The sequence below is a fragment of the Typopeltis vanoorti genome, chromosome 3 (assembly GCF_054136105.1).
Source record: "Typopeltis vanoorti isolate ZY-2024b chromosome 3, IOZ_Tvanoo_1.0, whole genome shotgun sequence".
Taxonomy (NCBI): Eukaryota; Metazoa; Arthropoda; class Arachnida; order Uropygi; family Thelyphonidae; genus Typopeltis; species Typopeltis vanoorti.
In genome coordinates, this window is record NC_143551.1 from 162,742,759 (window position 1) to 162,759,691 (window position 16,933).

Here is a 16,933-nt window from a genome sequence, read left to right on the forward strand (position 1 = left end):
TTTAATCTGTTCATAAAATCTCAATGCTGATTGCTTGATGGAATTTCTGTTAACTAGCATTATTTTTTGTACATTATCTTCTATCCACATCACTAAAGCTTTTTCGGCCTTTCATAGACTTTAGGTTGGTCGCGTAAAAGTGAGTAAAAATCGTTTAAAAAAAAATTTTTTTTTTTGATATCCCAATTTGCGTAACTCTGAATTCGCGTAAAAAGAGGTTTAGGTGTATTACATTTTTGTATGGTGTTTTTATAAATGATTTCTTCAATCGTAAATGACTTGTCGTGATGATTGAAATATAGTCACTGTTCACATATGCTCCAGGATGACTGCATAGTCTAATCGATATTGTTCCATGTTGTCTTTGTGCAGTCTGTATGTATCTTCTTTTTTGGCTGTTCAAATAGTGTATTTGAATAGCTTCTATTTGCTATGGTTAGATTGTGGATTTTGCAGAATTCATTTAGTCTTTCTCCTCTGCCATTCCACTTGCCAAACCTGAATTTACCAATAACCTTCTCTACTTCTCCCTCTCCAGCTGCATTCCATTCTCCCATCAAGATAAAGTTTTCTTGATCATTACTCTCATCAGTACTTCTCTTCTATTTGCTCATCATGGTATCTTGTTGTTGTTAGCATATATATCTGTGTAAGGGCTGGGTCTCTTGGCTCTACTTGAATATTAATAAAGATTATTCTTTCATAATATCCCCAAATGGGTTTAATCTTATTTATTAGGAAGACAACACTCGCTCTGTCACTTGTTGAATCCTAGTAGATCATTCTGATCTCCAGTGTCCTAGCCATCTTACCTCATTAACTCAAAGAATGTCAATGTTCAATTATCTCATTTTCATCTTTTAAGTTGTCTAGTTTTCCATATTGATTCATGGACCTTGCATTCCAAGTACCTTAATAATATAATAAATTTAGTTTAATCCTTTATTCAAGTGTAAGCAAACAAAGTTTGCACCTGAAGTATCTTCACGACTCAGACAACTTGTAGTAAAGTTGGATCAATCTCTCATCACTTCTCTTAGTATCTCAAATAATGCAAAGCACATCTCCTTGCGGACATGTATAATGCTATGCATTAAGGGAAGGGCCACTACCCAGACCGGTTCAACCTTTATCGAGGTCTTGTCAGTGGGAGCCAGATCCCAGAGGTGATGATACTAAGGTGGAAGTAATGGAGAAGACATATTTACCTATATAAGAGTTGCCAAAAAGTGTCTCACCTTATTATTAAATTACTCTGGATTTAGAGAAAGATGGAAGTTCTTTTCACTTGGTTAGACTATAATAAATTTAGTTTAATCCTTTATCCAATTGTAAGCAAACAAAGTTTGCACCTGAAATATTTTCAGGACTGAGGCAACTCGTGGTAAAGGTGGATCAAGCTCTCATCATCACTTGTCTTAGTATCTCCCATAATGCAAATCACATCACCTTGCAGACATGTATAATGCTTTGCATTAAGGCAGTGTTTCTCAAAGTGTGGTACACGTACCCCCCCAGAGGTACACGAAAGGTCTTCAGGGGTACATGACAATTTTCGGCTATGCATCATTAACACATGATATCATTATTAAGATAAAAAGAATTATTTTAAATGTACATATTTCTCAATAAATTATATGTTATGTATGAATTCTACTACTCAATTTGCAAGTTACTATCGCCACGACGTTGACGACCTGGCGATAGTAACTCGCTCACTGTGGTACACAACACACTCTCCCCAACAGCATCACTATGTGGAAGACTCATGAAAAACAAATACAGTTTTATTGTATCACTGAATAAAGTGCAGAGATTTTTGCAGTATGTGTAATATATTTCTCAATTATAAATAGTGTAATTAGATACAACTGGGATAAAAACAGCACTAACTAATGAATTGCATCTCCCCTCCAACAGAAACTGCTGTATAGACTCAAACAAAACCATATGTTGCCAGTGCAACATATGGTTTTGCTTGACACCACCCTGTCATGAACGTATTGAAACTAAGAAATATATAGTGAATGTATTTCAGATATTATGGAATTCGGTTGAAGAGAATTAGCATTTCAACTCAATTGTGTGCTTGCTTTTGTCTTTGGTTCGTGCGATCTTTTGTTAATACCGCACCAATCATATGCACCTCTTCATACCTGCTTTATCTCTACTGGCCTGCTATTGCTGTCCATTTCGTGCACTGCTTTTACTTCTCATTAGTCATTTGTGAAGGATTGTTCATTACGTATCTCAAGTTTTGCATATTACTGGTAATTTTTGCTTGAAATAATGGAAAAGAAGATGAAGCTATTTGGGTAGATGACTTTGACGCTGCACACAAGGAAACTGTTCTCGGTGCCAGAAGTAGCGATGGCGAATAGGAGCTTTTGTGGTAAGTCACACCACTTTCAGTTTTTTATGAAAACTTTAGTTTCCGAAAATCTCCGCATATATCTTGCACCACGATTTTTTAGCTTTAATTTTGGGAAAAAAGTGCAAGTTATATTTGAATAAATACGGTAATTTTTCATCATCATCAAATTCTTTAACTTATGGATCTGAGAGCTGAGTCAGAAGTAAAACAGTTGACCAAAAACTAGAGACCGCAGATATGAGAGTCCTGAGAAAGATTAGAGGCGTGAACAGATGGCATCAATGGCAATATCTTATTAAAAATGAGGATATTAGGAAAGAACTTGACATTGTCATCATCCAGAAATGCATTAGCAGAGCTAATCTCAGGTGGTATGGTCACTTAAACAGAATGGGTGAGGAAAGATTAGCAAAACAAGTGTTCTCTGACAGGTTGGCAGGAAAACGACCCAGAGGAAGACCAAGATATAGGTGGATTGATGTGGTACAAAGTGCCTTAGACGATAGAAATATAAGATCTGATAATGTTGGAGTCTTGACAAGTAACAGACTGATTTGTAGGAAAATTGTAGATAGGAAGTTACTAATGATGTAATTTTTTCATGTAGTACTATCATATCCTGTATACCCTCAAGGGGTGTATCATTGTTTCCTTCCATCTTGCAGTGACAGCCATTGAAGATCTCCATTGTCCGTGCCTGTATTTGTCTAGTCTTGAGCCTTGCCAAATTATCCTTCTTCAGCCTCAATCCAGTACTGGTAGTGTTGCTGCTCACTACCAGAGCACTTCTATTGTAACAGCGCTGGTTTGCCATGAAATAGTGCAGTCCTGGAGGTTTTGTGAGGTTTTTAAGATGTCCAGAGCTGCTAACACTATTTTCCCATACTCTGATAGTGACTACTGCTGTTAGTCCATGACTTTTTATTTGTCAGAGGGACCTCTGCTTATGTCCCAGCTAACCTACACATCTGGAGGCCATCCAAACTGGGCACATCCACCACCTGCAGTGAGTGGCAGTGAGCTCTGCTGAGGGAATAACATGGTTACAAAGCATAAAATGGTTGATTTTACATCCATATGATCAGATGGGTGATTAAGGCAAGATGAAATTAGAATTATGAAATGTGTAGCAGTGTATTCTTGCTAAGTAAATGTAGAATTTCATTACACTTATTATGCCCAAGAGAAATTAAACCTTGGAAAGAACTAAGCAGGTCCTAAAAAAACCAAATTCACTAATAATTTTCTTGCAAGACACACCAATACAACTCCTTGCACATAGATATTATTTGCTAGTTGGCTAGGAAGCCTCCTGCTAGGTTGCGGCCAGTACACTCATTAGTGATAGTTCTGCAAATTAACCATATTAAACCCCTATCCTTAATGTATAACCGTGTGTGTTACATGTTGGATTAGGAAGAAGAAATACCCTTAAACATGTTTCGAATTATGTGTTCACCTACTTCACTGCTTGATGCTGTAAATAGATAATCAAACAGGTAAGTGCATATAATTTGAAGTTTACATGAAAATATATGCTACTAGAATAATAAAAAATATGAAATAGTATTAATTGTGTAAGGTTTATGAATTAAACTCATAAATCAATGAAAGGAAACATGTTGGAGGTTTAATCGAATATTATCAGCACTGAGAAAGGATTAAAACTAATTTTAATGCTTCCAGTATTTCGTCTCCATCACAGAGACATCTTCAGGGATTACAAAAAAAACTTTTTCTAACAACACACAGACAAATATAATACAATAGTGAGTGAAACGTCCTATCTAGGTAGTGCGCCCTCTATGGGCATTTGCAGGTGGCCTATGTATGATGTAAAGAGGGATCTCTGATAATTAATATTTCCCAAATTTTGGGAAGTTTAATGCAACCATATTTGTTTAAATTCATTTGATTCCTGAGTGCAGATGCAGATTCAAAGAATAGTCTTTCTTTTTTGAATTTACTATGGTGGAGCTTGGTTTTTTGTTCAGGAGATCCTGTGGGTTGTATCCAAAACATGGTCTGCACGACCGGATTGACCATAATCGTGATTGCAGATGTATGACTTGTGCTCTTCTAACCAGATGGTTGCTGATCTGCCTGTCTGTCGGAAGTAAGCCAGTTTGCAGTCGTGGTCTCTGTCATATAATTCTTTCCCGCTCAGATTCAGATATTAGCAAGCGGTGCATTGGATTCAATTCAAGGCACAAAACAGGTTAAGATATTCAAGATACATTTATTAAATTTCTAAGATCACACATTTACAAGAATATACTCAATTGGAATGGAGGTATCCTAAGTTATAAAGTTAAACATAGCAACTGTAATTCACGCAACCTATCCAATCATAGGTTAATTTCACAGCACAAAGTTTTGTTTGCATCTTCTAAATATCCTTACTAGTCTACACATATTCTCAAGACAATCACATCGGTAACTTTATAGATCATTACTCATAACAATTCAAACTACAATTCGTTCAATTAATTAATTGAGAAATAGCCCTAAGACTTAAAACACTGCTATCCAATATTTGCTAAAGTCCTTTTCCTACAAGTATAGAGTTCGGAAACATAACATCTCTTTTCTTCTATATTACAATATTTCTCTCTTTCTTAACAAAGAATTACAAAAGATTTTAACATTACCATATTTCTGGAAGTATATTCATTCTGTCATCTTATCCTTACTTCGTCTCACGGAATGTCTGGTCTTCTTCTAGACGATTGTCTCACAGGCTAGGATTGGACTTCATTGTTCTACCTTTCTTTCCCATCGTTGACTAGAAACAGCATGGCTCGGACCGATCCCTGTGGACATATATGGTGGTCAGTTCCTTGAAACTTGCTCGGATTGCTGCCGATTATCTCCTTGTTGAATCCTTCCGTACGACATCTCGAAACGATGGCAGTGAATAGCTACACGCTATCGATAAGAACTCAAACTCTTTCTGACTCCACAAGAAAACCCCTAGTAGACTACAGGCCTCAAGAAGAAAAAGTCCCTCGAAAGGGGGGGCAAATCCCTTTTATACCTTCTACCATCAGCATCCTCTTTTGCACACGTCGTATATTCTATTCGCGTCTTCCTGGAAAACATCGAGCGTGTGCCGTTCCGCACGTTAACAATTTGCTGTAAGCTCACCCGAAGTTTTCGTTAGTGGACTTTGAACTTCTGTTACATGCCTTAACATATATCTTACAAAGAATACTACTTCCATTATAAATTCTTACAAAATTGACATCGTTTACCCTTAAGTAATATTACATAAAATAGTACTAGTATAATGTTCATTAAACAATTTCTATCTTTACCTATGTACAAGCATTTTCATTGTTGTTTAGCTAAAACTTGTTGAATCCTGAATAAATTATTTCTTTAAGGAAATCTTTTCATTCAAGATCCATCAAAGGTTTCCCCCTTTCCTACCCCCCCCCCCTTTTTTTTTTTTCTTTTTTTCTATTTCCTATCCCTCAATTCTCTGGGATGAGGAATACTTCGCCATTTCAAGACTTAAATTATCTTCTGGCAGAAGTACATTTGGTATGTCCTCTCTTGTGCTTCACCCCATTTCTTATGTTGCACAATCCTTTGTTTGTAGAAATATCCTGTAGTCTTGTGGCTGTCTTGTCCCTTCCGTGTTGTATACTGATCAAGTTCTAGTATCACGTGCCTTCTTCCAACCTTTTGTTTGATGCAGATATAATTAACCCCTAATACCCTTTGACATATTTCATTCTGTAATGTCACTCGAACTTGGATGTCCCTTCTCCTCTGATGGGGAGTTCTCATCTGGCTCTAGTTGACTGCATACTACATGGTTCTCTTCCTTCTCAGCTTGTTATAATTTTTTCTTACATTGGGACTCGATCCTGAGTGAGTTCTTTCTATCGCCCAAGTAATGTGATTTTTGTTTCCTTCTGACAACTTTCTTCCTTCCAAGAAAACATATTTCCTCCCTTGCATAATCACATGAGAATTTGTGTTTCATCAGGAAATCATTTCCAAGTATCAGTGATATGTGTGGGAGAGGTCCTTGGCAGGAACAAGAACTCATGTGCCAAACACACATATTGTACTTTGGTAATTTTACCTTCAAGCTCACTGATTTGGTAGCATAGATGGTAGAGGAGGCTATTCCTGATAATCTAATAGGTCTCCTAAAATATGAAATCCTCCTCCTCACATAGGGCTCTAATTTCTTGAAGTAACTTTCTGCAATAATGGAGGTTTGGGATCCTGTATCTATGTCTACTAATGCTCTAAAATATCTTCCACAAATCCTCCCTTCTACAGATATTCCAAAGGGCCGCTTTTGAGGTCGTTCACTTCTGCGCCAGGTTTGGTTGGTACACACGTGAGATCTGGATTCTTCATGATTGTACTTACTGAAGCGCCTTTTACTGCTATGACAATTGCGGGCAAGATGCCCATTCCTATTGCAATTGAAGCATCTTGGAGGTTCCCTCCTTTCATATCTTTCAGTGACTCCTTCTGAGGTTAAGGGAGACTCTGCAGTATCCCGAATAGATAATTTTGTCAATTTCTGCATTACAGTGTCTAATTTATCAAACAATCGTTGCTGTAATCTTTCAATCTCATTATGAATTAGTTCTTTGGTCCTTTCGTCCTGAAGATATGAAGGCTCTGTTTTTCTCATAGAGGCTATTGTCAGTTGACTAAGCACAGCATCGAGGCGTTCCATAACAGGCTGCTGTAATTTTTCTACTTCCTGTTTGATTATGGATCGAACCTCGCTCTGATTAGGAATGTTAGTTGATAATTGTGTAACTGACTGAACTGTATCTCCCTCGCTTCCTTTTATACTCTTATATTTGTCCTTCTTTTCACGACTCTCTCAGTATCTGGTTGATTATTAATGTCTTTCTCCTCTTTAATTAAGTTAATAAATTGTTTAGCAGCTGCGGGATGAATGTCTCCGAGCAGTTGCTCTCTTTCCTTTACCGCTTTGTAACTCTGCTCTAAGTTGGTTATCTCTTTTCTGAAAGCTATCTCACTTTCTCAATTCTTGCCTAAAATGTTGAAAGACCGCCCAATCTAAATGGGGCTTGTCCTCACATGAGATGTTTAGAGTGCTCACAAGAGTCAACAACCTATTATAAAAGTCTGATATATTTTCTTTATCTTTCTGTATCACCATCTGAAGTTTCCACAAGTTTGAGCCTAAACTCCTTGTCTTTGAAACCTGGGAAATTAGAACATCTTTAAATTTGGAATACTCCAGAGTTTCTTTCAGGATTGGCGCTAAATAGAGGAAGATTTTCGCCTTCGCTACTAGCTTACTGCGTAGTAGTATAAGAAGTTAAAAATCTGTCCATCTACCAACTTTTCTCAATTCCTCGACATAGCAAAAGAATGCAATAATGTCATCCGTCTCCTCATCTGAGAATTGTAGGAATACTTGTTGTGGGTTAATGATTCTGAAGAATTCTGAGTCATTCATCTCAGAGCTTGTTGGTAGAGACATACTTGCACCTAGGTTTTAGAGGGGGGGAAGAGTCTATGGCTCGTTTTTCAAAGTTTTCCATGTGAAAATTGGCAAGAGGGGGAACCCATGGCAGTTCCCTCTGTCTGTTTGTAGATTTTATTCTTCCAAGAAAAATAACCAGTTGATAGCAAAGAAAAAGAGCTCTAAGATATCAGAAGGAAAAACGTTTTTTAAAAGTGTTAAGGTGTCAATTAGGGGAATATTGGTAAACAATGAGACGATGTCAAAGATGACCAATATGTCTGTATTATTTAAAGTAAGATTACATGAGATGGGGTAAGATCAGTGTGGGGTGGGGGGGTCAAAGAGTTAGCTAGCTGCTTTGACAACTTGTAGCAAGGTGCATTGGTGGCATCTACTATAGGTCTTAGGGGAGAATTAGGTTTGTGGATTTTAGGTAAACCGTATATGGGGGGGGGGGCAAGAACCGAATGGTTTGAGTTTTTTTGTAATGTCAGGAGGACCCTTTTTTAAGTAGGTTTTTTAATTTTTTTTAACTTGAGTTTTTGTGGGATCATGTTCAAGTGGTATGTAGGTAGCGCAATCATGGAGAATAATATCAATTTTCCGATTATATTGTGAGGCATTAAAAACGACTGTGGCATTACCCTTATCAGCTCCGGTGTTGACGATACTTTTTTCTTTCCGTAATTTTCTGAGGGCAGAAAGTTGTCTGGAAGATAAAGACGATTGGATATTATGTACAACTTCGAACTCGGACTCTTTCACTTGAGCTAACATCCCTTCCGGCACGTCACCTCCAAAAATTAATTTATCGTCTTCCAGACAACTTTCTGCCCTCAGAAAATTACGGAAAGAAAAAAGTATTGTCATCACCGGGGCTGATAATGGTAATGCCACAGTCATTCTTAACGCTTCAGAATATAATCAGAAAATGGATATTATTCTCCGTGATCGTGCTACCAACATACCACTTGAACATGATCCTGCAAAAACTCAAATTAAGAAATTATAAAACCAACTTAAATAAGTGTCCTCCTGACATTACAAAAAAACTCAAACCATTCGGTTTACTTCCCCCCCCCCATATATGTGGTTTACTTAAAATCCGCAAACCTAATTCTCCCCTAAGACCTGTAGTAGATGCCACTTCTGATATCTTAGAGCTCTTTTTCCTTTGCCATCAACTCTGGTTATTTTTCTTGGAAGAACAAAATCTACAAACAGATAGAGGGAACTGCCATCTATCTGGCTGAGATATGTAGATGATGTGTTCTCTATTTGGCCTCATGGCCCTGACACATTAGATTCCTTCCTCAGTCACCTCAATAGTCTACATCCAAGAATCCAGTTTACAATGGAAAAGTAAAATAACAATAGTTTACCCTTCCTAGATACCATAGTAACACGCCTTCCTAATGGTAACATTTCTTTCTCTGTATATAGAAAACCTACTCGTACAGGCAGATACATTCACAAACTCTACCACCACCACCCCTCTCAGCAATATGGCATTATTAAAACTCTTACCAATAGAGCCCACAATCTTTCTTCCGGTGAAACTGCCTTTTCAACCGAACTCAAACACATACACAACACCTTCCTTTCCAATGGCTGCAGTGACTACAGAATTAAAAAAATAATCAATTCCATCTCTATTTCCTGACCATCTCTTCAGAAGGACTTCAGAAATAACATCACCATGCCTTGCATCTGTGGTACATCAGAAAATATAGCCAGATCATTAAAAAAAGTACAACCTCCATACAGCCTTTAAGCCCCACCATAAACTTGCTACCCTTATCCGTTCCACCAAAGACCATATCCCCCTTTCTCAGTACCTGGAGTATATAGAGTACCTTGTGCCTGTAAATCGGCTTATTTCTGACAGACAGGCAGATCAGCACCATCTGGTTAGAAGAGCACATGTCATACATCTGCAATGACAATTATGGTCAATCTGGCCTTGCACACCATGTTTTGGATATAACCCACAGGATCTCCCGAAAAAAAACGCCATGCTCCACCATAGTAAATTCAAAAAAGAAAGACTATTCTTTGAATCTGCATCTGCAATGGAAAAGTAAAATAACAATAGTTTACCCTTCCAAGATACATTAGTAACACGCCTTCCTAATGGTAACATTTCTTTCTCTGTATATAGAAAACCTACTCATACAGGCAGATACATTTACTAACTCTACCACCACCACCCCTCTGAGCAATATGGCATTATTAAAACTTACCAATAGAGCCCACAATCTTTCTTCTGGTGAAACTGCCTTTTCAACCGAACTCAAACACATACACAACATCTCAAGAATCAACTGAATTTAAACAAATACAGTTGCATTAAACTTTCCAAAATTTGGGAAACATTAATTATCAGAGATACTTCTTTACATCCTAGGCCACCTGCAAATGCCTATAGAATGCGCATCACCTAGATAGGACTTTAGTTTGACTCACTATTGTATTATATTTGTGTGTGTGTGTTGTCACAAAAAGTTTTTTTATAATCCCTGAAGATGTCTCTGTGACGGAGACAAAATATTGAAAGCATTAATTAAAATTAGTTTTAAACCTCTCTCAGTGCTGATAATATTCTATTAAACCTTCAACATGAATTCTTCACAGCACTTAAGCCTCAACAATGAAAGGATAGAAAGAGCAAAAGAAGGAAGTGGGAAGAAGGCTATCATGCACAATTGTAATTAAATGTGCCCTGTCATATTTCTTTATATTATGGATGTAGCTCAACACTAATGAGGCTGTGGTTATGTCATCATCATCAAATTCCTGCCATGTACCCTCAATGGGTGTACAGCATATGATAGTACTACATGAAAAATATTACATCATTATTAATTTCCTATCCATAATTTTCCTCCAGATCAGTCTGTTGCTTGTCAAGACTCCAACACTATCAGATTTTATATTTCTATCGTCTAAGGCACTTTGTACCATATCAATCCACCTATATCTTGGTTTTCTTCTGGGTCGTTTTGCAGCCAACCTGGCAGAGAACACTTGTTTTGCTAATCTTTCCTCACCCATTCTGTTTAAGTGACCATACCACCTGAGATTAGCTCTGCTAACGCATTTCTGGATGCTGACAATGTCAAGTTCTTTCCTAATATCCTCGATTTTAATATGATATTGCCATTGATGCCATCTGTTCATGCCTATAATCTTTCTCAGGACTCTCATATCTGTGGTCTCTAGTCTTTGGTCAAGTGTTTTACTTCTGACCCAGCTCTCAGATCCATAAGTTAAAACTGGTTAGAACACTGTCTTGTATACAGCTAATTTAGTGTTCGACTAATCTAATTTCTCTCTTATTCCATATGAATTTATTCAATTGACTTCCCACCATACCAGCTTTGCTGATTCTGTTGTCTATTTCTATATTTAATTTACCATCTTCAGTAAAAATCGTGCCTAAATAGCTGAAATGTTTTACTTGTTTCACAGGTTCTCCATTCACAACACAGTTGACATTTTCAATGATTCTGCCTATTTTCATTGTCTTTGTCTTTTTACTACTGACCTTTATACCATATCTATTACAACAGCTATTCAATTTAGTCAGAGAATCTTGCAGACTTGTAGCAGATTTATTTAGAAGTATAACATTATCCGCATAATTTTAGTAGTAAGACTTATACGTTGGTTAGACATAACTGGTAATTAGTTTACGGAATTAACAACGCATATAAAGTATATTAATTAAAGGTAACTTTAATGAATAACTTCTATATTTTGGCAATGTCACATTGCCATCTTCGGGAACGTAAAGATATGGTATGTGCACTCAGGAACTAACACAAAGCAAATGAGGAAGAAAGCAAGAAACTAATATTGTTCCTAAAGTCCTAATGGTGCCCTCTTGCGGGCTAATTTGGTAGTCTTGGCAGTTGGGCTGAAGTTCTCATAATGAAAGTCTCCCAAATTTGGGGCAGTTTCATGCACCCAAATTTGTTGAGGTTAGGAACGTTTTTTAGAGCTGCTGAAGATTCTTTGAATAATCTTTAGTATTTAAACATGCTGCGATGGATTATTTTTGTTTTCTTCCAATGAATTTTATGGTGGGTATCTACTTTAGGAACAATATTAGTTTCTTGCTTTCTTCCTCATTTGCTTTGTGTTAGTTCCTGAGTGCACATACCATATCTTTATGTTCCCAAAGATGGAAATGTGACATTGCCGAAATATAGAAGTTATTCATTAAAGTTACCTTTAATTAATATACTTTATATTCGTTGTTAATTCCGTAAACTAATTTCCAGTTATCATCCGCATAAAGCAAAGAGCTGACATTAACATCTCCAATTTTGATATCATGTTTAATACCACTTTCCTTCATAATGTGATCCATATAGATAATGAATAACAGAGGGGATAATGTACATCCTTGTCTCACACCAGATTTAACATTAAACCATCTTCCTGTACTTCCTTCAATTCTAACTGCTGACTTACAACTCAAATAAAGACTAAGTATTGCTTGATATAATGTCCCATTGACACCATATAACTGCAGCGTATTGGATAGCTTCTCTCTTGGCACCTTGTCATATGCCTTTTCCAAATCAACAAAACTTAAATACAGATCTTTGTTATATTCCCATGCTTTCTCGACTATTTGTCGTAAAGTGAAGATCTGATCCTGACAGCCTCTATTTCGCCTGAATCCAGCTTGTTCTTCACCAAGCTTTTCTTCCACAATTCTTCTGAACCGTTTCTCAAATATACTTGCATAGATCTTGCCAGGAACACTCAGTAGGGAAATACCTCTGTAATTCTCACATTCAGTTTTATTTCCCTTTTTATATATGGGTACTATGAGAGCTCTACTCCAATCATCGGGAATTTGTCCCTCTGTCCAGGCTTTCTGAACTATGCAGTGCAGCCACTGTAAGACTCTTATACCACCATACTTCAGCATTTCTGGTCGAATATCATCTACTCCTGCTGCCTTTCCACATTTCATGCCTTTGATGGCTTTTTCTACTTCAAGTATGGATATGTATTCCTGACTGCATGGCTGATCAGTGTTTTTTACCACTGTGCTATCATTGCTTCTTTCATTTAGCAATTTTTCAAAGTAATTACTCCATACTTCAAGAATATCTTTTTCTCCCGTTTTCATGTCACCCCTTTATCATCTCTAACTCCTTTTACAGACTCTTTCCTTCATTCCTAAGCTTCTTCAACAACCTCCAGAATATTTTGCCACCTTCTTGATATTTATTTTCTATATTCTTCCCAAAGTCTTCCCATGACTTTTGTTTAGCTAGTTTTACACAGTGTTTAGCATTCTTGTATTTGTCTCTATATTCTCTAAGAGCACAAGCTGACTTATTTGACAGGAACTTTTGGTATGCTTTCTTCTTTTCCTTCACTGCCTCTTTAACTTCCTGTGTCCACCAGGGAGTTCTGATTTTTTTATCCTTACAGACAACCTCACCACATGCCTCTCTGGCAGAATCAATCAGTTTTCTTCAGTTTGCCACTGAATCTCCAAGGTTTGATTCCTGTTCTCAAACTCTTTCATTTTTTCTTCAATAATCTTTGTGTATTTTAGTCTACAGTTCACATCTGAGAGCTGCTCAACTTTTATTTGCTTTAAAACTTTCTTACATGTTATTCTTTTCAATATGAAATCCAATTTTATCTTGCTCAAGACTAAATAGTGATCACTTCCAATTTCAAATCCTCTGTACACTATGGTGTCCTGCACCAGGGAGAAAACATCACTATCAACAATAACATAGTCACTGAGACTTTTCTTATTCCTAGCCTCTTCTCTCCATGTGAATTTGTGCACATTTTTATGTTGGAACATGGTGTTAGTAATAACCAGTCCATGTCCTGAGCAGAAATCCAACAAGTATTTGCCATTATTATTAGGTTTGCTCTTTTGTCCAAATTTTCCTAAAATATTTTTGTATGTCTCACAATCATTTCCTACTCTGTTATTTAGATCCCCACCCAACAAGGACCAACTTTTCATTTTTCATTGTGTCAGTTGCTTTTTCTAAAGCCTGAAAAAATTCCTCCACTTCTACCTTAGTAGAACCTTCTGTGGGACCATAGGCACAAATAAGTCTCCTTGTCCAGTTCGCTATTCTCATATTTGCCCACATTACTCTACTTGAGACTGACTGCCATTCAAGCCTCGTATTTTGTGTTGAATACTATGGCTACTCCTTCTTTTCCTTGATTGTCATTGCCTGAATATAACATTTTGTATTTATCGCTCAGAAAGATCTCACCAGTTTTTGTCTTTTTTGTTTCAGTCACCCGTATTATGTCAATCTGGTACTTATCTAATTCCTCAGCTAGCTCCATTTCTTTACCATTCAGGCTTCTTACGTTGATAGTACCGATCTTTAACTCTGGTGATGTTGAGTTGGGGTTTGTTTTCAGATTTGTTCCAGTAGCTTACTTTTCGTTGTTCGCCCTGGTTCCCTGGCGAAAACAAAGGGGGTCTTGTTTAACTGGGCGATGCCCCAGCCGGCATGAAATTTTGTCATGTTGTACCATCATTTTTTATTTTGGTTTAATCAATAAGACTACAATTTGGTCGGCTAAATCCTAAATTGCCAGCCAATCCTCATTCGTTCGGTATCCAAATAGACCCAACAGGGTGCACCACGAGAAGGTGAGGATTGGACATTAGGTCATAAGCCCTGGTCGGTTCTTTGCATTCCTTTAAAGGCTATGTGGAGGTCTCCTCTCAGTTATACAGCTTTGACCCTTCCAAATACTATATTGTGTTTGATTGATTTCAAAAAAAAATTTTTTAATATCATAAAATTCACATTTTAGAAATCATGGTATAAACCTGATGCAGAAATTTAAAAAAAATAAAAAAAAAGAGCTAATATATAAAAGAAATTAATAAATGCAGTATAGATGTCTCATTGTAAGAATCAATGAAGTCATTTGCTATCATGGATACTCATTGAATTTACTTCTAGACTGGTCAGAATAGAAGGAATCAGTGCCCACTTGGTGAACCTTTTTCCATCTGATCTAGACTGTCTACCCTTTATATCTGCCAGTATGGAAGTATAAATATCAAGTTCGGAAGACTTTAAAATAAAAAAAGCTGTTTTTAATGTTATTCTATATCTTTCTGTTACCATTACTTCTTCATAAAATTAACTTTCTTATGTTAATATAAATAGGTTCTTTCTTGTATGGAAACACTTATGTAATTCATTCATACTTCTTCTGCTCAGTATGCTTTTCTTAATCCACATATGTTAGTCAAGTCAGCACAAAGTCTGTATTTTCATTACAAATATCCTGCATTGCATTGAAAACCTGAACTGCATATCTTTACAGATTAAACTTTTCAGTCATTGTTGCACTCTTTGCACTAGACTTTTGGCTGTAGAAGAGGTACTGTGAAAAATTTGCTATTCTATTGCGTAATATTTCAGGAGGTTAAGAAACCAATTTGATGAAATGTTGTATTCTGTATATATGTGATATGTTGTAATGTGGCTGATTTTGGTGTACTTATTTGAACATGCAACTTTGTCTTTCTTTTTTCAGGACTCTGAACTTCTTATTGAAAGATACAAATCTGGATTCCTTCCGCCAGAAGATATTCCTTTTGAAGATCTTAGTAATCAAAAAAGCTATGACTCCACAAATTCTTTTACTGTCTCTCATCCAAAATCGGACCTTTCCACTATCAGAGGTACAGTGTCTGGTAAAGGAAAAAAGAGACCAAGATTGTTTGGTATATTTGGTACAACAAAGGTGAATTTTTAAAATGTTACATGTGATTTTTAAATGTATCTCTTTAGTAATTAAAGCAGAACTGTTTATTAAGATCATATAATCATAGAGCTTTTACTTAGTATCCAAACGATTCCTCAGAATTAACTGGTTGCCGGCAGAGGTTTGTCGATTGGTAGAGCCTCTGCTACTAATGGCTCAGTTAAGTAAGTTTGTGAGCGGTTAGTAGTTGGAAGGGGACCAATCATTCGATGCTGTTGGCACACTCTCCATCGATGAGTCTTTGGACTCCCTAATAATAATAATAATATAATGGATTGACAAGACAAAAAAAAAGGTTGTTAGATGATGTGATTAGCTAAATAAACTTATGGAAAAGACCTGAAATATTTGTTATTATATTAACAAATATGCATGGTCTGATAAACTTGTTGGACAGTCACAGTGAAAATGCTTTCTTGCACTGTTTTCCATTGATTACTAAGAGCATTTTGCCCACCATGTTTATGTATCTTCCAGAGATGGCCTCTTGTTCTTCTCCTTTCTCTGTTCCAAGTAAATAACCCTCAGTATTAACTTAAACTGTTCACCAGCTAAAATATCTGTTATTATAATTTCCTCTCTTTCTGCTCTCAATTAGGAATTCTGTGGTTTACATTTCACTCAACCTCTCCTCAAACTAACATTCCCAAGCCTTGATACTGCTTCAGTTACTTATCTGGTTACTCTCTTGAATAATCTCATCACTGCAGAAATCAGGCTACTGAATCCATTCACAGCAGGGCCTTATTCAGTGCCAGAAGTTCTTCTTTATCCCTGGGCAATGTTATTCACCTTATCATTGAAGAAATGACTTTGCTCTGCAATCTTTACTGCTCTTGCAGTGTTCCAATTCCAACATTGGATCTCTGAGCACCTCCCAATTCCAAATCTCATTCCTTCTTATGGTGCACATTTCACTTGTACACTGCCTTACATTTCTGCAGTCCAGAATGTAGAATGTTGCAACTTGTCATACTTTATACCTCCATATTTTAGCATTTCTGATATTTGACCAGAAATACTCAAATATGGAAAAATAAAAGTTTTGCAGCAGCTACACTGCATAATTCAGAGGTTAGAACTTGGTTAGAAGGTAGAATTCCAGATGATTGGAGTAGAGCTCTCATAGTCACCATCTATAAAAAAGGTAATAAAGTTAGATATGAGGATTACGGAGGAATTTCTCTGCAGAGGAAATCCAGGTAAGATTTATGCAAGCATTCTTGAAAACAGGCCCAAGAAAAATTATGGAAAAGAAACTCGGAGAATAACAAGCTGGGTTCATT

The 16,933-nt window shown here is 36.7% G+C and overlaps 1 protein-coding gene across 1 annotated transcript in view; it reads left to right on the top strand.

Annotated features, from left to right (window-relative positions):
- The window catches only part of LOC150108715 (formin-binding protein 1-like), a 455,638-nt gene that overhangs the window by 243,081 nt on the left and 195,624 nt on the right, over window positions 1–16,933 (top strand). Inside the window, exon 9 of the mRNA XM_090416173.1 lies at window positions 15,417–15,626. Coding sequence (XP_090272299.1) covers window positions 15,417–15,626 — 210 coding nt within the window. The remainder of the gene's footprint in view (window positions 1–15,416; window positions 15,627–16,933) is intronic.